The 22,076-nt window shown below is 42.4% G+C and overlaps 1 protein-coding gene across 1 annotated transcript in view; it reads right to left on the minus strand.

Annotated features, from left to right (window-relative positions):
- Positions 1 to 9,575, minus strand: part of MUC6 (mucin 6, oligomeric mucus/gel-forming) — a 52,908-nt gene extending 43,333 nt beyond the window's left edge. Inside the window, exons 1-5 of the mRNA XM_048484568.1 lie at positions 9,572 to 9,575; positions 7,791 to 7,841; positions 6,829 to 7,069; positions 3,417 to 3,540; positions 1,219 to 1,306 (exon numbers count right to left, since the gene is read on the minus strand). Coding sequence (XP_048340525.1) covers positions 1,219 to 1,306; positions 3,417 to 3,540; positions 6,829 to 7,069; positions 7,791 to 7,841; positions 9,572 to 9,575 — 508 coding nt within the window. The remainder of the gene's footprint in view (positions 1 to 1,218; positions 1,307 to 3,416; positions 3,541 to 6,828; positions 7,070 to 7,790; positions 7,842 to 9,571) is intronic.
- Between the last annotated feature and the right edge of the window lie 12,501 nt (positions 9,576 to 22,076).

Genomic DNA, 22,076 nt, shown 5'->3' on the forward strand with positions numbered 1-22,076 from the left:
AGTACAGAATGTTTTAGCAGTGCAAACACAAGGTTACAAAAATACGGATTAGAATTGCTAGGTTGGCTGTATCTAAGTACTGTTGAAATGCTGGCAGCTACATTCTCGCAATGAGTAGTGGTTGCTGCTCCCAGCCACCAGTCAGACTGTATGTCAGATGAGAGAAGGAGAATTGCTGCAGTGCCACTCAGGATGATAAAGTCAAGAGGCAGTGGACAAGCCAAAATCTCTCTACCTTCTCCTTCCCCCATTGTTGATAGCTGGGGAAGGGAGAGCTGAAGCCAGAGCGGGGAGCCGAAGTCCTTGCCAATTTCTGGGCCAAGCAGCTGCAGAACTTGTTTGCCAGGTGTCAGTGATGAGCCCTCCAAGGGGAACTGGCCAATCATGCCCCCTTGCAGGGACAGTAACCCTTTTGTAAATTATAAGGCAGGCCTGTTGGTTAGAAATGTGATTTACTACTGTGCATGTGCATGAATTGTACAGGAACCATCAAAATGCTAGGATGGTATTCACTTTTTTTCCCCTGAGAATAAGAAACAAAACAAAAATGTAGGGAATAAAATCATCTTTGGTTTAAATACAATGTTCCTACAGACATCATGAAACCCATGCCTTGACAGTAATTTTAGGGCTCTCATGGGCCACCCCCTGGAGAGCGATGGGTCTTCAGGGGATGAGCAAAGCCCAGTAAGTCCAGACTAGGTTGGGAACCAACAAGGGCTGGGCTTGGAGCAGCTAGGGCCCCTGCAGCTCTACAGGGTGAACAGCAGACAGGTCAAAACTCAGAGCCAGAAGTGTCCTCAGAAGCAGGGCATCCAGCCCTGCTCCAGCTGCAGAGACTCAAACACCTAGCTCACTTGAGCCCACATGTCAGCAAAGGCAGAGACAGAGGGAGTTGTTGCACATTAAATGAAGAAGTGCGCTCCTGTTAGCTCAGAGAAGGCACCTTCTGCAGCAGGGGGAGGCAGAGTCTTCACAGGATGAAGCCTAACATGCTGGAAGAGCCTATATCAAGCAAGTTCACAGAATATCCTGGCCTGGACACAACAAAGCTCATGACTACTGCAATGCTTTCTCTGACTTGTGGATTCTGTGCATTCTGACCCTCGGAACGAACATCTGATGCTGAAACCTCACTCTCAGACTGGACTCAGCTTCCTGCTGTAATCTGATATCTCTGCCTGGCACATCAAGCCAGAACAGGGGCCATGAACATACCTTCACTCAGAAACTCATTTAGTTCTTGTCCATCGTAGTTCCCACACAGTCCACATGTTCTACCCATGTATTTTTCCTCAATCGAAACCTGGAAAAACAAAATCAAATGAATTAGAAAATGACTATGTTAGTGTGATATCTCATTGTCTTTTCAGTCATGTCTTCTGAGCACATCATGGTAAAATATTGTTACTTTTGTAATGGGAAATACTCACAGGATAACAGTCATAAATATTATCACAGCAATATACTTAGCAAAATAATAACCTATGTGGGTTATTATTCGTGAAGCTAGCAGGCGAGGAACTTAAATGTTGAAACCTAATCCGCTCACTTAGGTAACCCCCAACCTTGCAGTAAAGGGAACATTGCTCAGGGGTGGAAGGGGGCTCCAGGATGTTCCAGGTTAATAACTCCTGTAACTGATTAATAGAGATACCTGAGCCAACCCTGGGTTAGTGGGGATGGGTGGAAATGACTAATGGCAGGTGGGGGAATACAGGTCTGACTGCAAGGTGGCATCCTCAATTACCACCCTTAGTACAACCAGTTCCCAGTATAATTTGTAATCAAGTTGCAATAACAAGGGGCAATCAATTTCTCGTGCTTGCTCATTTGGTTAATTTCTAGCTTGCTGTTCCCTGAATTATGCTCAACAACTAAAAATAGCCATAAAATTACAATAATACTCTACAGAAGTTGTCTTTTGATTATTCTGATTTTCTAGATTTCACTTATAAAATCTAATAAGCTATCAACCTATATTGTAAACTGCCCTAAACTCTGAAAGGAAGAAAGGTGACTAAGAAATGTTTTAGACAAATAAATAAACTGTCAAACACTAATGTCTTCTAGTAAATACACTCTTTCTAGTAAATACTATCAGTAAATAATATCTAATTAATAATATCTAGTAAATGATAACAGACAAAATATGTATATGACATAACAATATGATTAAATATTATAAAATATTAAGTACTATAGCACACTGACCATCAAATGCTAATTTTTATTTACTTCATTTATGGTAAAGCTGAATAAAACCAATACCCATCAGCTTTATTTGACCTTTAACCATTTTTTTTCAAGTTTTAAAACCCGGGCCCCAAAATGTTCAGATCTCCACTCTCCGGCTTCTCAAGTTCACGTCTGCTGGGTTGAACCTACCACAACATTCAGATCTCTCTCCTCTCCTTCCCAACATCTCCTAAGTCCTGGAGGGCTTGGGAAGCAATGGTGGTGGGAAGATCTGAATGCTTCATTGAGTTGGGCCTAGCACAGCGTTTGGCATCCTCCCCTCCAACCCTCCTGCGTCTCTGAAGCCCTGGAGGGTTGGGAAGTGATGGTGGTGGCAAGATCTGAATGCTGTACTTAGCTGAACCTAGCACAGTGTTCAGATCTCTCTCCCCCACCCCCACTACAAAAACCAATAAAGCTAAATTGGTAAATTAAAATTAAAAACCTGAAAAAAATTACAAACCCCCCAAAAAACAAGAAGCTTTTTTGGTGATTTGGTTAACCCAGGGGAGGGGTTGTCATTGCCTCCTTCCATAGTCACACCCCTGGATGGAAGCCTCCTCCCATCCAAATACTTGCTAGGGTCAGCTCTGCTTAACTCTGAGCTCTGAGGGGATCAGCCTAGCCTACATAAATACTCAATCTTGTCTGTTTACAGGAGGGAAGTAGCTCAAGAGAGGTGAGTTGCAGAGGAAAAATGGCAGGCAAACCACCCCTCTGCAGAAGATGTTTTTCCCTAGATAAACAGCATTAATATCAATGTCTGCTCAAGGCCATTTTATTATGAAACTTGGGATGCAAATTTTATTGCAATCTGTATCATTTTTGTAGCACGTAAAGATGTGGGAAGGACTGCATTTAGAGCATCTCCAATGAAAAGTATAATTAATTTTTCTTTTGATAAGCTAATCCCTGTGCGATATCACAAACTGGTTTTGAATTCAGTGCCCATAGTTTCTCATATTGAGCTGCAGCCTGTCAATATTTGCCTTGTTTCTATATGCAAAATGCATTTGCTTATCCAGTTACAAGTTCAAGTTAACAATTAAAAGTGTTATCACTTTGCTATGCCTCCATGATATCATCATTCAGCCTAAGCAGAGATCATTAGCAAAAGCTTTTTAGAGTATATGTGGGATATTTAAATTTAAAAAATATAATCACTAGATAGGACTTACCATGAGATAGTCATCATTCCAAGAAACCTCTAGCTCCATCTCCTGCTGCTTGGCTGACAGATGAGCGTTGTGGCCAAAAGGTGCAATCTGAATTCCATTTCTGGTATACGGCAGCCTGATTATGCTATTGTAGAAGTGAAGACAAGAAACACATACTATTAGATATACTAAGGACTTCTATAAGTGAATTTTTAAAAACAAACCAGGTAGTTTCATTGAATGGGAACTGACTCAGAGTGGGCTTAGCTACAATATCATATCAGATATCACAATACACTCATTCTCTGAGTACTCCTGCATGCAACCAATGGGACTAAAAGTAGGGATCCATGGTAGCTATTTTCATTATCAAAATAGAAACAAATAATAATGCAGAAAACCCACATAATCCCTTTCCTCCACTGAAACTCCTAAGAATGAAAAGAAAGAATAAAATAAAAATGTAATAGCTTATAAAAATACATCAGTGTGTGTATCTAATTATCAATTTGGTCAGATCAGTGGATATTTAAATTCACAAGCTGAAGCCATGAATGGACAAGACAGATCTTTCTACAAACCTGAAAAATGTCCCAGGTTAGCAGAAAAATCTGAAATCTAAAAAACCAACAAACATTAGTGATTAATCCCCCAAGTGATAAAAGAACTATGTGATAGCAGCTGTTGCAATCATGACAGCATTGCTAGCCTTCGAGATATGGTTTATGTCAGTATAAGGCAGGGGGAGGGAGAAAGGACCCATTCCAGAGCTGCTTTAGCCTTTGAGAGAGGCCCACTAACAACCACTGGGCTACCTGTACCATCCAGCTTGCATCACTCAAGAGCAGCCACACAACAGAAGTCAGTGTGGGCAGTGGCGTAATGTCCATTGGGCAATGTGGGCAGCTGCCCAAGGCTCAGGAATTTTGCAAGGCATGCTCCTGCATTTTTATTTTTTGGTGTTTTTTCCACAGGGGGCACAATTTTAGAAATAGTGGCACCAAAATTTCAGGGTATCATAAGGAGACTTTCCTGATGATGCCTCCTGAGTTTGATGCTGTTTGGTTCAGGGGGTCCAAAGTTATGGACCCCCAAACGGGTTGCCCCTATCCCTTATTGTTTCCAATGGGAGCTAAGGAGATGGGGGCTGTACCTTTGGGATGGGGTGGCAGGACTAGCAGTCAGGGGTGCATGTGCACCTGGCCAACCCACGGATCATGCTGCTTTCCCCTGGATGCCGCCGCTGCCCACCACCATCCACCCGCCCCCTGCATCTCATGCCCTTTTGCTGGTAAGGGGGGCACCTAAGTTCAGCCAGCAGGGAGGGGGGAAGGCCACAAGCCACCAGGGGAGGAGGATGGGGGAGCTCTGCCTCCTTCCGCCACCCATGGGGGGCATCAAACTCAGGTTTTGCCCTGGGCTCCAGTTTTACTCGCTACCCCCCTGAGTGTGGGGTAGGGGTTATAGGTTCAGACTAAGTTTTTGGAGACCTGGATTTGAATTGAATCCCCATTCTGCCATGGAAGCTCTAATTAATTTTAGCATTGATGTATGTACAGTTTTTCTCCAAAGGGCATAAAAACTTCAGATGAGCCACACAGGATCAGACTACTGGTCCATTTAATCCAGCATTCTGTTTCACAGTAGCCTGGTACAGATGTTACTCACCCCACACTGACTCATGACTCACCATGTGGAAAGAAGAGAAGGCATGAGCACATTGACTCTACCCCTTGTCACCATGCAAGTGCCTGGCCATCTGCAGAGTAACCATCTGGAGGATGTGACCTTGTTTTCATCCCCTCACCTCCCCATTATTAGTGATGCTGCTGACAGAATATTGTTGATCATGGCGACAATATGCATATGTGCTTGCTTCCTCCATCTAGACGCCAATCACTCTCCTCACATGGTGAGTCACTGGCCCTTTTTGCTCAACACAAATTAAATGTCATGAGGACGTGAAAACAAGAGTTTGGGGAGGAACTCCACACAGTTTTCCCCCAAAATGTCCTCAGCATGTTTTATTTCAGCTCAGCCTGAAGTTTTTTGAAATCGCTAAACTAGTGATTTTTTTAAAGTTGACTTAAAGTCATCTTGCTGTGTGGAGCTCAGAAGACAACTTATTTCTCCCACCTAGTAAAGTTTTCACTTTCATTTTTGCTGGTGCCTGCCATTTTCTGCCGCTTGAATCATCCATTCAGCCATTTGCTGAACTTGTTCTGGGGCATTTGCTCGGCATGCATCATGCCCAGGCTTCTTCTCAGTAAATAAACGACATGAATCAACTCAGCTGTTCCTGCCAGTTCTGACAATGTATAATTTTCCTGTTTTTTTAATTTTCAATGAGCTATCTTCGAAAACATGAGCACATGATATAAGAATTGCAGCTGATTCTCATATTGTGTGTTGGTGTCCTTGAAGATAGCTCATCAATTAAAAAAAACAGAAAAACTATATATTGCTAGAATTGGCAGGATCAGCAGAGTTGAATCATGTAGTTTATTTACTGAAAAGAAGCCCAGATGCGATGTTGCAAAGCAAATGTCTCAGTGTAAATTCAGCAAATGGCCAATCAATGGAGGATTCAAGCAGCAGAAAATAGTGAGCACAAGCACAAATGAAAGTGAGAGCTTTGCTGGGCAGGAGAGAAAACCCCCTCTCTCCTCAGATGCTTTATGTTTTTTGTCCTGTCTGGACAAAAAAATGAGGAGATGGTTTTTTAAAGACATCTCCAGGATGACAATTTGATAGTGTGGAAAAAGGCACTGAGGGGATTAGGGTTTGTCTGTAATGGAATCCTGTGGTGAACAGTGGCATATTGCCTCCTAGCAGTGGTATTCAGAGGCTTACTAACTCTGAATGTGGAGGTTTCCTTTAATTATCATAGCTAACGGCCGTTGATGGAACCTATCTGCCATGATTCTGCCCTAACATGTTTTAAAGTGATCTGTATTAGCAGTCATCACCGCATCCACTAGCAATTCCTAAGGACTCTATAACCAGCATCTTGAATCATAATCAGAATAATCAGCAATATTTTTAGAAGAAGCCAAATATGGGTTGGTTGGTTTATTTAAAGCATTTCTGACCCACCTTTCTCCCAAAAGCTCATGGTGGGTGACAATATAAAAACCTACACAACAGAAACCCCAACAGAAAGACAACAGCAATAAAAAAAAGATTTTAAAAATATGAAATCTTTTTTAAAAATCTAAAGATAGTCATTCATTTCATTTCATGACCTCTATTGGCATAAGAAACTAAAGACAGTCAACAGTGAAGAGAGAAATTCTCTTTAGGACAGCCCTATATTGAGATTACAAATTTATCTATGATTGTCAGATGCCCTCCTTCACACACCCACTCACATAAAAATCCTTTGCAGCTAAAATATAATTAATAGATATTGCTTTTTCCTTTGGACACTTACCCAACATCTTTAATTGACACAATACCCTTTTCAACCATGACAACAGTGGATCCCATCTCAATTATGATTCTTGTGATTTTGTTTTTCTTATCACGGCGGAACTGTATGTTGAAGTCCGGGGAGACTGTATCACACTCACTGGCAAATATATAATTGCAAGTCCCAGAGAATTCATACAGGTGTTTATCAAAAGTTGAGATATGTCCATTGCCCCAGGTGGAACAAAATCCCTTGTTTGCAGCTTAAAGGAAAAATGAAAGCAAAAAACACACTCAAATTCTGTTTGGTTTTGACAATTGTATCAATAATTCGAACAGCCCAATTCAGATGGAGGGGGGCCAACGGAGTTATGAATGTGGCACGGGCTCACACCAACATGGATGCCCACCTCATCTGCTCTGTCATAAAAGCAGGAGTCAGAAATAAAACAAAACCAGAGTGATAGTTACCCATGTTCTCAGTAAGGTAGAATCCCACATCATGATGATGTGTATGTCAGGATTCCTTGGACATATACGGGAATGCACAAAAATTACAGAACATGGCACTAGATGCAGAATTCAGCTCCTCAAGACTCTTTCCCAGTTGTCAGAGCTGTGAATATAAGCCTGACAGCATGTGGCAAGTGTTTGCTGAAATCTCAGAACCAACGCAGAGGCTGGATGAGATTTCTAGTGGTGTGTTTACCGGAGAGGAAGCCTTCAGTACTGCATGGCTAATCCTCACAGCTACTAAAGATGGAATACATTATTCAAAAGAAGAGACTGTATAACGTTTTCAGCCTACAAAAATTAGACATGTCACAGAATCCAGCATTTTGGCGAAGAATTTGAAATGCAGATTTCATTTTCAGTTGTTTCTTTTAATCATAAAGTACCCAGAGTCCTCCATATATCTCCTTTCAGAAATATTAGGAAACTTCTTAAGTTGGTTTGTTTTTATTAAGATTAGAACTGAAATACCTGATTGATGATTGACATTCTCCAGACTTCTTGAATTTTCTGAATAGAAATCTAGAAAACAGCCAAACATTTACATTTTTGATGCATCTGAATATGATGTAAATCTTTCCACAATTATTTTCTGTAATATGTTTCCAGAAATAACAAATGTAAATATATATAAAATCTTTTAAAGTACTTAGGAAGTGTAATGCAAGAAACTGATATAAACATGAAGGTAAGAGGAGTGTTCTCTATATTCTCTTGAAACCGCCAAGGGAATGAAATGATGAGAAGTGAGGAATAAATATTTAAAACAACTAAGCAATCAAATGATATTGGTCTGTATTCAACCATGCATTCCATTGACATAAGGATCCTCTTAAGAGGAGATAGCAATTTCTGCCACTTACTTTCCTAACTGAAGAACTCAATTTTTTTTTAGATTTTGTAGACTGCCTCATCCCCAAAGGGCTCTAGGGGTTCACAATATAATAAAAACCAATAAGTTACTTAAAACATCTAAAAACATTTAAATTCAATATGCAGCATCAATTCCAATAATAACAGACTACCCATATTGGTGGCACCCGGTCCCCAGGCCAACCTTAAGGCTGGGAGGAGCTGGCAGTGCCCAAAGATGAAACCAGTGGGAGCACTGCCAGAGATGACATAACCATGGCAGGGCCTCACAAGGGGGCAGACAGTCCGCGGCCAGCCTCACCAAAAGCCTGGTGGAACAGCTTGGTCTTACAGGCCCTGCGGAACTCGTCAAGGTCCCGCAGGGCCCGGACAGCTGGAGGAAGAGCGTTCCACCAGGCAGGAGCCAGGACTGTAAAGGCCCTGGTCCGGGTAGAGGCCAGCTGCATCATTGATGGGCTGGGGACTTCCAGCAACTCCACCGTTGCAGAACACAGCGGCCTATTTGGGAAATATGGGGTAAGATGATCCTGCAGGTATGAGGGCCCCGAGCCGTGAAGGGCCTTGAAGGTTAATACCAGCACTTTGAAGATGATCTGGAATTCCATCGGAAGCCAATTTTGCCTCCTTGATGTTCCTAATATCCCAATCCAAAGTGGGGGGGGGGGGTCAGCTTGGAAAGGCAGCTTGGGCCTGTGCTGGAGGATTTGCCCTCTTCGGGGCACTTACCCCAGTGGGGGGATACACACTTATGGGAGGCTGTGGTGGCCCCCTGGGATGCTCAGATGAGGTGCCCAGCACTGTGTCAGCAATCCCACACAACCACCAACCCTGTCAGCAGGGGAGGAGTATGGTCAAGTTAATCCTGGGGATGGAGCCGATGTTAGTTGGCTTCTACCATGGATATGTGGGCAGTAGCAACTTCTGCAAACAGGAGAAGAACTACTCACCTAAATCAGACCATTCGTGACTCCTACCTAAAGGAAAATATATATTTTAGAGGGTTTTTTGTAACAATATCAGGGCGCACACATGCCCCGAGCGCAGTTCCCCCTCGCTACAGCTCTGATCTTATGTGTTCAAATGCAATGTATATAGATTCACTTCTTTTTCCTTTGTGTTTTTTGTACCTTTAGTTCTAGCACCAATAAATATTAATTCTATCTCCACCCCACCCATGTCCCCACACATGCTTTGCCTTTGAAGGAGAGATCAGTATGACTTGAAGGCCTGAAACAAGCATTTTGAGCATAATCTATAATGCTATTTATATTATTTCTATCTTGCCTTGCAAACATAAGATTCTGAAGGTGGTATCTACTAATGATTCCAAAGCAAAACATATTTTGTCAGATGGACCAATTCCAGCTGAAATTGCTCACCCATGGTTACCATTGCAAAGTCCTCACTTCTGCTAATGTGTGGGGAATAAGATGGGAAGTTCTCCCTCTCCTGTGCAGTGATCCAATTTCACGCAACATTGGCTTGCCTGAATCAGCTTCCTCCCAGGGGATACAACATGGATGTGTTTATTCTGAAGGACCTATTTGAAAAACCACTTCCACAGTGGTGCACCAAAATCCAACACAGGCTCACTCTGTTATGAGCCATGTGCCTGCCCATGATGACCACTCCAGCCTCTAATAACCGATTGTTATTACCATATGCAAAAGTTACCTCTTTGTAGTACCATTTGTGTTTGGGCAATCTGTTTTGCTAATGAGGCCTCCCTGTGAAAACCTGCAAAATAAACAAAGGGGGGGGGGGAGAAACTAATATTCAAATAAATGAAAATTACTATCATTTGCCAAATGTGTTAGAAATTATTTTAAAAAAATTTAAGTGAAATAATTGCTGAGGTTTCTTTGAAAATAGTGTGCCAAGGTGCTGTTAGTCTGAGGGACTTGGGAATGTTCAGTCTGTAAAGAAGGGGGTTGAGTGGGGACATCATTGCTCTCCTTAGGTATTTGAAAGGCTGTCAGAGTAGGGTGGGGAGCTGTTCCTGTTGGTAGCAGAGAATAGGACTTGCAATAATTGGAAAGGTACCAGCTGAATATTTTTTTTATAATGAGAGTTGTTCAACAGTGGAATTGGCTGTCTAAAGAGGTGGTGAGTTCCTCTTGGTGGTCTTCAAAGAGGGGTTGGATGCGTTAGGCTGCATTGAGCACAGAGTTGGACTAGGTGCCCTGTATGACCCCTTCCAACTCTATGATTCTGTGAAATGAAATGTGATGGTTGTTCTCAATTAACTTTGAAGTTGTTAATATCTGCTACAGTAGAACATAACTCAAAATGTAATTATAAACAGAAATAACTCTGCCTGCTTAATATGGGTTACTATATTGCTAAGAAATTTAGCCCATTAAGACAGTGGCTCAATATAAGACAGCTCACTGCTCTTGGTACCCTAAAAGTTACCATGCAAAAGATATGGAGGTGGAGAGATTTAAGCTGAAGCAGTAAGGGAGCAGGAAGCAGTAGTGGATCTTTAGATATGGAAGCAAGACAACTGCAGCTATTTATAATACAAATAGAAAAGAAGCAATAATAATGTTGCAATGGTAGGAAAAGTTGAATCAGTCAAAGTACTCAGTTTTATGCAGAAAATACCTGTAATATCTTTATGCAGAAAATATCTTTCATTCATTAATGTAATAAATATGAGAGTCCCATTCTGTATTAAATGTAACTGTCCAGCATTTGTGAAAGGCTAGTCTCAGGTTTAATCTTTGCTCATTTCTACTGCGGCTGATGCACTATATTATTCAGCTATCAGTATTGGAACTATTCAGCTATCAGTATTGGTAGGGAATACTTACCCAGGTTGAATAAAGTGCACTGTATTCCTTTAAGAAGGTGCTGTAAACTGCACCTAACTAATTAATTTTCCAGCCAGAAATACTTCCTGGTAGCTAAGCCAGATGACTAGAACAAAAATATATTGTGAAGTACTTCATCAATTACAATGGGTCTATTGTTTCAACTTTCTTCTGACAGTAAATAATGTGTATTTTATATTTGATCCCTAAAATCTTCACCCATAAAAGATTGTCTGATGTAGATGTGCTGTAGTTGATTTCAGAAATTTCCTCCTGTTCCCATTTTCATAGAATCATAGAGTCATAGAATCATAAAACTGGAAGTGGTCATACAGGCCATCTAGTCCAACCCCCTGCTCAGCGCAGGATCATTCCTGGCAAGTGTTCCTCCAGCTGCTGCTTGAAGACAGTAAAGGGGAGCTCACCAACTCCCTACTCCTACTATAAATTCTCCCATAATAACTAGCTTGTATCTTTCCTTCTATCATTTAAACCCATTCCTCTGCTGCCAAGAGGAACAGTCCCCTGCCCTTCTCCAAGTCTCAGCCTTTCAAATATGTAAAGATGGCAATTACGTTCCTTTTCAACCTCCTGTTCTCCAGACTGAACATTTTCAAATACTTCAGTCTTTCCTTATAGCAGTGGCACAATGTCAACAAGGCAGGGAGGGTGCAACGCCCTGTGTGTGCCCCGGTGTGGGGGAGTGCCCGGGGCATGAAGGGGGCATGGAGGGGCATTCTGGGGTGGGAGTGGGCACCACTGCAGCAGGGGTGCAGCGTGCGTGCATGCCCTGGTTGCAGTTTCCCCTTGCTCCGCCCCTGCCTCATAAATCTTGGTTTCTAGTCCCCTAATCATCAGTATTGCTCTCTTCTGCACCTGCTCCATTTTGTCCACATTCTTTTTTATGTGAGGCCTCTAGAACTGCACATAGTACTCCAGGGGCAGCCCAACCAATGCAGTGTACAGTGGATCTATGACATCTTCTGATTTGCCTCTGTTGATATATCTAAGGCTGCATTAGTCCTTTTTGCTTGTACATCAGTCTGACTGCTCATATTTAGCTTACAGTCCACCTTGTTTACTCATTTGCTAAAATTATATCCCTTTCCAATATGTATGCTTCTCAGTTTTGTTACCCATATTTAGAAATCAACCCCTATCCTTGTCGAATTGCATTTTGCTACCTCTGCCTATATCAAAGGTGTTCACTATTCCCAACTTGGAATCATCTGCAAAGTTAATAAAAAGTCTCTCCAGCCCCTCAACCAATCATTTATAAAAATATTGGAAAGTACCAGTCCTAGAACTGAGTCCTATGGCACTCCACTGGATACCTCCCTCCATTTTGATGAAATGTCATTGACAACTACTCTTGGGTGTGGTTCTCCAACTACCTCCCTATCCACCTAACTACACTAAAGGCCAGATGACAGTCCCCCAATTTACCCATCAGAACATGAGGATTCCTCTCAAAATCTAAATAAACATTGGCATTCACACAATCCAGTAAGATCATCACCCAATCAAAGAAGGAAATGAGGTTGGTATGGCAGGCCTATTGGAGACCAATTGGTGCTGACTTCCCTGTATCACCAAGTTGTTCTTCAGATACTTGCAGACTGATCCCTTTGAAATCTACACATTGGCTTAGATCCTAACAAAAATATCCACTGTCCCTTAGTAAGTAATAAGAATACTTTTTTAAGTATCCAGGGAACTTCTTTCTCCTGATTTTAGAATGTGAATGGAAGGGATCAAGAAACAAAGTTTGTAGCACCTGAATTGAAAGAGACAAAGAGATGCAGGGAGCCATGAGTGTAGCTGAACTGGATGCATATGGGAAGGGGTTGGACACTCCATGTCTTTTTGGAAGCCTAATGTGGGATCAGTGTCTTTGTTGCATATATGAATCTATTGCTTCTAATATGCTCTACTGCTGTAGTTTAAAATAAATACACACAAGGTAGGGCCTATGGGTAATCACAGCACACTCATAGTTACACAAAACCAAAATGGCAAATAGTGGACCCAACTGTGATGAAACTGAAGATGTGCACTATTTCTATGAAAAGTCAAATGTATACAAGATTAGTACAAATTCCAGGGTTGTGAGGTAATCACAAGATGCTGCTGAAGTCAAAATAAGAGATTCTTGCGATACCTTAAAGACAAGTTTATTGTGGCCAAAGCCAACCTCTCAGATACATGAAGACAAATGTAGCGACCATACTCAGCATTAGTAATTAGCAATACACTATCTCCTTGACTTGGCTATATCAATTTAACATTAATAGTGGCAGAGGTCCTAATTAAGTTTCAAACAAATAGAACCCAACTTGCAGATGAATTCTAATTCACAGTTCTCATGCTGAAATCTTTCTTCAAAGTTTTTTTTGTTGAATAATAGTAACTTGACCTCCAATAGCAGAGTGTCCTTGGAGATTGAAATATTATGTTGCCTACAGTAACTGTATTTATCTTGAATATATTTGAGCATCACACAGAAATGTCAAATAATGTGCCTATTGCAGTTCTCGGTTTTTAGCCACCCACCCACAACAACACTTCTGATGCATCTGATGAAGTGAACCCTAGCCCACAAATTCCTATGCCACGATAAATCCATTGCTATACTTCAGATCTTGCTTTTCAGCATTCCTGCCTCACGCAATGGAAAAGCATACTATATGTGATCTTCTCAATACACACCATCGTTAGTTAGTATGACCAGGGCCACAGGTGTATTTTACAGCTTCACTATTCACAATTAGAAATGGAGGTTTGTTGCAGGTATGCATTTGTGTATTCCAAAGCTTGAAAATGTATTTGTTATTCTGGGTACACAATATTGTGATTATAACACACAGATTTTATTTGCAGGTTTTATTAGGTGCAGCACCTACAGGTTGGTGCTGTCTTCAAAAGAACCATCAATAGAAAGAATATGGCATGGGTTAACCCAGTAGGGCTACTGCTCCACAAGCTATTGGGCATGCTGAAATAATCATGTGGTTCTTTGGATTCTGGCACATTTTTCACAATGCAGTGACAATCTTAAGCACATTAGGCGTTATTCTATGAAGTCCATATGATTAATGTAGAAAAATCAAGGAGTTAACTCTTTACCAACAGGAGCCATTGAGAGAAATACATAGATGAGACACATATTTCAGCTACAGCCACCTATTTATTTCTCTTATTGTTTCCTGTTTTATGGAGAAGCTAACACATCAGCCCTTAATATTTGCATCAGTGTATCTTTTTGAGCATCTAGATTCTATGCTACTATGGTGCTAATATAATATGTAGCACTTCTGTTCTGCCTTGACTAGCCTTTGGTTAATGTAGAAAATGCCCATTTTATATTTCAGTTGTGCAGAGGTATGTCCTCTTCACAAGTGATCAAGACTATAGAGACCCAGTCAATAGTATTTTGCTATATTCTTGAAATGCTTTTGACAGATAAAAGGAATGAATAACAAGCTAGAAAAAATGGCAGCATTAATCACAAGGGAGAGTGTGTTAAACAGTGAATGACAAACACATGGTGAGTAGGAAAAAATTAGCATGCCATAGACTTACTTGATAATGAATGTGAAAGATCCAAATGGTTCTGATCTGAGAAATAAGAAATAAAATCCCTTTTATGAAACAAATTCTGAAGGCAGACTAGTTATTAATATAGTTTCCTGTAGCTACTTGATTAGAATGTAACCATGTACCCATGGTTATTAGCCACAATATGCAAACAGAACCTTCCTAGCTAGAAGCATTTTACCTGTGATTACACATACTGATGCAACTGTGATTACACATACTGATGCAAGGATGTTAGGTCTGGTTCTTCAAGGCAGTTCCTATTCTCAGGACAAACAGAGTTGAAGAATGTTCGCTGTAACCTAAGTCTTCATCTTCAAAAGGAAATACGTAGTGACAAAAGAATATTTTATTCCTGGGTATAATTGTTGGCTGTTGTACTTGAAGAGGTTCATGGACGAAAATCCATAATCACATATAGAAGGTCCATATTTCTAGGGTCATTGCAGCTATTATTATATAGCCCATACTTCTAAAAATGTATTCCAGGGAAGATTCTGGATATCAGGGAGAAGGTGGCTTGGTGAAGAGCAGCATGAAAAGCACGAGCCACTAAACATCCATGAAGAATATCCAAGCCCACAGAGAAAGGCAGAAACGTCAGATCAGTCTGTTTTGCCTTAATGTACTGTATTTCAAACCATACTTTCCCATTTAGGAATCATATCATGATTCCTTTCTTCTTTTTTAATCTTCTTCTTGGGAAGTAAATATTTATCAGTCATTTCAGCCAGAAATGGTAAAGAGAATGAGACTTGGTGCCACGAGGTAATTTATCAATAGAATCTCCTAAAGTAATAAGACTTTATTGTCTCTTTCTATAGATCCTTGTTTTGGCACCAGGAACAAGGGAAGACTGAAAAAAAGTCTTTGACATGCTACCTAGACTTGCTTTGAGACTTACCTGAGCTATGCAGGATGGTGCTGAGGAGGACTAGTAGTGCCCAAAGCATGATGTCCACCCTGAATGAAGAGGATTTTTTTCAGGGCTCTCCTCCTCCCCTAGCTGCTTAAACTGGGCAGTGCTGCTGCTGCCACTTTCTAGCCTCACCGTTTCAAGCTTGGATGCTTTATATAAAGCACTGCAAGGCCCTCCCTTATTCCCATGGAATGGCTACACAGCTGGGCAAAGTGAAGGAGCCGCCAAACAGGATCTTCACTTTATCAGACTCTACACACCTCAATTCCATTTAGCAAAGGGAAAAAAGGAAAGAAAAACACATACCTCCTTCACTTCATTATCATTTTTACACAGCACACTGAATGGCTTTGGTTTGCAACAGTTCAAACACATTTAAAAGTATTTACTGTAGATGTGTGGCAACAAGTCCAAAAGAAATGCCGAGTAGTAGTGGGCAAAGTCTAATAGCATCCGATAAGGTGGAATGTAAGATGGAGCTCACTGGACAAAGATAGAAGACCCGAGTGGGGCAGTCCTGCAAATGCTGCCAGTATGAACAAGCAACGGACAAGCAAGGCAAGAGAATGAGAATATAAAGCAGCTGCTGGTCTCAAAGCTTTTGCATTAACTGTTCCTTATCTCCATTATAAATCTCATTCTTTCATTATTTCACAGAGAGTGGGAAGGAACACCTTTCAGCTCTAAATAATGGCATGTGTTTCCAGGAGGAGAGCTGGATGCGCATAATTATGCAGAATGTACTTCAGTTTATAAAATACTCTTGAATGCAATTCCATTCTTCCAGAGCACAATGTATACCATAACTTTCTCCCATGGAAATTATAGGAAGCTGGGTGCCTGTGGATGAGGTTTTTGCCACAAGAGACATTTCCAGTAGACTGTCTCCCGCAAACTTCTAGAATCAGCAGGATCTTCAGATGGTATTAATGGCCTGATTGATAGCAGAATGAGGTGGTAGTCATAAGGTTGTAGAATGAACTGTATCACTTCAGACTGAAACAGAGGATGGGATTTGGGGGGGGGTGATCCTCCCCCCCAAAGAAAATTAGCATCATAGAGAGAAACAGGGATGGAATTCCTTCTCCTGTGATTTTTTTTGCTTCAATGAGGTTTTTTTTAAAACAACAACAACAACAACAATGTGATACTCAGATTGCACCTGAAGCACTGCAATCCTTGCAAAGCACTTCATATGCAAGTCCAGGTCAAACAAATGGTGGCTGCATATGGTGGATGCAAATGGTGACTGCAGTTTGGCCACAATGCTGATGGCAGCTTTACACTCCTAAATCACGTGGACACTGACAACATCATAAGTGAACCAGCCTATAATTTTCAACGTAAGCACAATTATTAAAAATGAACACAACTAGATGTGTGTATAAATTGCTGCCAATGACAGCTGACTTGTAGCAGAGGCGTAACAAGGGAAAATGGAGCCCAGGGCAAAAAATCTGAGTGCCCCCCCATATGGGTGGTTGCCCTCCCCCACCACAACCAAACAAAGTCTTTTTGCACCAGGTCATCTCAAAGTCACCATCACATTATAGAACATGCCCCAACTCACAAATCTGAGTAAAAGCCAGATCCAGATGATTTAAAACAAATCCTCATGAATTCATATTATTTTTGCATTGGAATGAAATGAAACCACCATGAAACTATAGAACATGTGTTAGTCTACAGGCAGCACCAAAACAATCAAGCATCCCATGCTCTGTGGTGCTGCAGTGGCACAAAAACATGGATCCTCATGATTTTTGCACTTGGTCACCCCAAAATCACCAGCACATCACAGCTCATGCTTCTGGCAACATGTCTGAATGCAACAATCACACATCCCATGCTCCGTGGTGCCACAGTGGTGCAAAAACCTGCTTGGAAAACAAGGATCCTCATGGATCCCCATGATTGTTGCACTAAGTCACCCCCAAATAAGCATCAAATCATAGCCCAAGCCCCTGGCCACACGTCTGAACACAACATTTACACATGCCATGCTAGGGGTGGGGGAAGGTGGCAAGGGGTGGCTAGAGGTTGGGTGAGGGTGGCAAGAGGTGACTAAAGGTGTGGTGAGGGTGGCAAGGGGTGACTAGGGGTGCAGTGAGTGTGGCAAGGGGTGGCTAGCGATGGAGTGAGGGTGGCTAGAAGTGGAGAGGGTGGCAAGGGGTGGCAAGGAGTGTAGTGATGGTGGCAAGGGGTGGCTAGGGGTGCGGTGAGGGTGCCAAGGGGTGGCATGGGGGGGAGGGAAGGCCTCTGCCAGGCCCCCATGGGCTGAGCAGAGGTCTTTGGGGGATGGGTGGGGGAGGGAAGGCCTCTGCCAGGCCCCCATTATCCCAACAGAGGCCTTTTGGCATGGCAGGGGGAAGGGAAGGTCTCTGCCAGGCCTTCGCCGGCCTGGGCCATGCCCCTACCCCCCCACACCAATTATCTTAGGTGGCATGGTAGCAGTCTCAGGCAGCCTGGCAGGACCGGACCTGACGGGGCCGAGGGGTGCTAGATGGCACCACCACCAGGTTGCTCCTTCAGAAGCAGTCTAGTGGGCTGGGGCCAGGGCTGGGCTGAGGGGGAAGGAGGAGGGGTGTGGGGGTGATTTTCCTCCCCCACATGACACAGTGGCAGCCCAGCCCACTTGGGGCATTTGTCCCCATACAGCCCCATTATAGCTATGCCTATGACTTATAGTAACCTGAGCTAGGGGCTTTCAAGGCAAGTGAGAAGCAGAAGTGGGTTGACACCGCAGAGTCTTTCTTGGTCTTACTCAGCTTCCAGTATCTGACAAGATTGGGCTGCAACATTGGCCTTTCCACATACATATTAAAATAGGCAAGTGCAATACGGATAGTGATACCATACATTAATTTTGTGAGCCCAATCCTTGTTGGTCCCTCATAGATCCAAACCCCTTATCCACCCTGATGCACCCTTTAAAGACCCAAAGAATGCCAGCTCCACAGTGCTCCTGTTGCCCACTGCCACTCAGGAGAAAAAAAAATGACAATTAGGCTGATGGCTTGATGTCACTTCCATGGAAAATCTGGAAGTGACATCACACCTTTTTAAGAATTGCTGGTAAAATGGTAGAATTTCTGGTTATTCCTAGAGGAACCCTATGTCACTTCTGAGCTTTCTGTGGAAGTGACATAGGGATGCAGCCAACACTGTGCCCCCCATGCTTCCACACCTAAGCATTCCATGCACACTTGGTAATTTGCCATAATAATTTACTAAACTCAAAAAAGAGCTTAAGTTTTGATACTGATTTGGTTGATAGTGTCTCAGTAATTGCTCATACTTTCTCCTCTACTGGATGTAAACTTGCTGCATCAATCTAGGATTGTGCATTTGGGTATAACTGAGCTAAAAATATACCCTCCACCCCTTTATTTGAATTTTTAAAAATATATCTAGATTGTTCAACTATATCTGGGATTTTTTTTTCAGATTCTTCCAAAATGGTCCCTAAAAATTCTGGATTTATTGGGATTAAACAGGAATATCAGGAACCAGTGTTTACAGGCTTCCAAGACTGTTTTTTTCTTCTTCTTCTCACCCCCATCCCTCTTCACCTTCCAGGAGCTAGTCATTATCATGTGCTATTGATGTTGTTTTAAGTTTATTAATTCCAGGAGTTTGTGTTAGATTCACAATTTTTGGATGGAGTTTTGCATTTTATAGAGGTCAAGATTCTCAAATGTTGTATGGTTTTAGATTCTTGCGTGTTACATTGGTTGGGCTAAGCAATTGCTTCAGCGTTGTTTTTTATGGGAATCATTCTCAGGTTTTACTCTTTGTTTTGCATTTTTTCCTCCATAGGAAACAATGGAGGACAGCTGAGGGCACCTTGTTTAGGGTCCAAACTACTTGGTCCAATTCACTTGAAATTTGAGAGTTATTTAAAGGGCAGGCATCAGCAGTTCCTTTGCAATCATAATGCTAGTATCTTTAAACCCCCTCCTCCCAGCTCCCTGGAAAGATTCCTCACAGGGAATAATAGAGTCAAAAATATCAGAAGCCTGAAAACTGAATCCAAATACAATACCAGTATTTGGAACCCAGGAAAACAGAAATACCAATGCTACATCAATTTCATTTTCAGGAACCCTAGTTCTGGATGTCATTAATGTATATACAGATGTGTGGTATCCCTTGGAACAGATTGTCCAAACCTTTTTGAAAAAGCTCAGCAACAATTGAAATCCCAAAGGAAGCCTACTGTAATAAAAAAAATCTTACAACCATTTCTTGTCATAAAACTCTCTTCAGTACAGATTGAATATTTTTGGGGTGGTGGTGGTTGGTGAATGCCTTTCCTCCAGCAAGTGTAGTATATACGTCCTCAGTCCTGGGGACTGGATAGGGTCCAACTTAGCTACATGGTTCATTGTGACTTTATAGTCCCTGCATATCCTTATGCTATTATGTGACTTCAATGCTGCAACTATTGGGGCAGCCTTACCAGAGAATTGAGCAGGTTTGATAGTCCCTTGAGATTGTAATTGAACCAGTTCTTCATTCACTCAATCCACCATTATGTAGATCAGGGGTAGGGAACCTACGGCTCTCCAGATGTTCAGGAACTACAATTCCCATCAGCCCCTACCAGCATGGCCAATTGGCCATGCTGATAGAGGCTGATGGGAATTGTAGTTCCTGAACATCTGGAGAGCCGCAGGTTCCCTACCCCTGATGTAGATACTGATGTGAGTTTGAGATAATGGGTTTGAGATCTGGCTATACACAAATCCTGGCAGCTGCCCCATGTAGAATGCTAAATCCTTTTTTGAATAGCTCTGGGTGTTTTTCAACAACTGCTTCTGTCTCAAGTGATCTGTTGTAATTAATATTTGTCCAGTCCAGGTTTAGCATTCTTGTGCAATCCCAGAAGACTAGGATTATTTTCTTTAGCCATCACTAAAAGCAATAATTTCTCATTTGGAATCATCACTCTATATTAAGAGGACATCTCAATAGTACATATTGTCCTGTGTACATTATTAACACTCATTTTTCTGCTCCAAGCTGTAGGCATAAGCAATTATAAGTTGCTTCACTGGTTGTAGTCAAGGAAGCCTTTGAATTCATTTCCGCCTATGTCGTCATCGATGTGGGTGGGGCCAAGGAAGCCTGAGGACACCGCCCCCCCAAGCCTCCCTTCCCCGGCTCCCAGCCAGCAGCCAGCAGTCCCTTCTGCCCTCCCCTCTAGGGAGAGCAGCAGAAGCAACTGCAAGGCTCCATCCTCATCTCCTTTGTTTTTACAAGGCTCCATCCTTGTACGGATCCAAGGATGGAGCCTTGCAGTTGCGTCTGCTCTCCCCAGAGGGGAGGGCACAAGAGACTGCCAGCTGTTGGCTGGCAGCTGGGAGGGGGCGGGACCTGGGGGGTTGTGGGGTGGGCCCCCTGAGCCTTGCCCCCTGGTATAGTGGGGGGCATCCAGAGAACGGTTGTCTCCAGGTGCCATTTCCCCCTATATACCTCTGCCCATTTGGAAACAGCCCCCCAAATAGTTTTTCTGTGGAAAGCACATTGGTCTGGTCAGTGCTGGGGGGAGGCTCCTAGACATCCCCCTTCCCAGCAGTGTCCTTTCTGGAGAAAGGGAAAGTGCTTTCAAGATGCCTGTGGTGTTAAGGATGCACCCCCCCCCCCTCAATCCATGTAGGCAAGATCACAGGAGAAGCAGCAGTGTGTAAAAGGCTAAATTCTGCTGAATCCAAGGAAAAAAACTAGAGGTAGTCGGGTGGCTACCAGGGAACTTCTTAAAACTTCCAAGTATCCCAAGATAATGATGGCATTGAAATGAGGGAGGGGAGTGGTCAAGTGGAAGGAATGTCTGTGGTGTGGGCGAGGAAACCTGAGGAAATCTTAAAACATCAGAATTTCCTTTGCTTTTTTAGAGAAAGAAAAAATTCGCATTTTGTGAACATTCGCAAAATGCAGGGCACCACAGAACTGAAAGCAGGGTCAGTGCTGAAGGGAAGAAAACAGATGCATAAAAAAATTAAAAAGTCTGATGGGAATGAATGCTGAAAGCAAAGGCGAAGATAAGTGCATAAAAGGCCTCTGTGTCTTGAAGATGGTATATCAGGTCCTGAAGTTGGGACTAGTCTAGTAAACCATTCTGGGCTTTGTGCATGAGATCACAGACCAGTATGAGGATATGCAGGCAGAATAAAACCTAAGAATTGACTGGACATGCTACAATTACAAGGAGTCCGGATTTCTGCCTTTGCTGGGCCAACAGAACCCATTACATTCCACTATTTTCAGCTAACGTTCACTGATCTTGAGAATGCAGCACTGAAGAACACTTTCTCTCAGAACAGGTTTGGGGACAGCTATCCATAACCTCGGTTTGCTCCGGGCAGGGGCGTAATGAGGCAGCCCTGGGCAAACTGTAGCCCTGGGCAAAACCTGAGTTGGATGCCACTCCACCACAACCAAATTTTTTTTTGCACCAGGACATTGGTGCCTGCAGAGGGTGCATTTTTAGACATATCAGGACCAAAATTTCAGCATATCATCAGGTGACTGTCCTTATGCTACTCCCCA

Source organism: Sphaerodactylus townsendi, linkage group LG02 (assembly GCF_021028975.2).
Source record: "Sphaerodactylus townsendi isolate TG3544 linkage group LG02, MPM_Stown_v2.3, whole genome shotgun sequence".
NCBI lineage: Eukaryota > Metazoa > Chordata > Lepidosauria > Squamata > Sphaerodactylidae > Sphaerodactylus > Sphaerodactylus townsendi.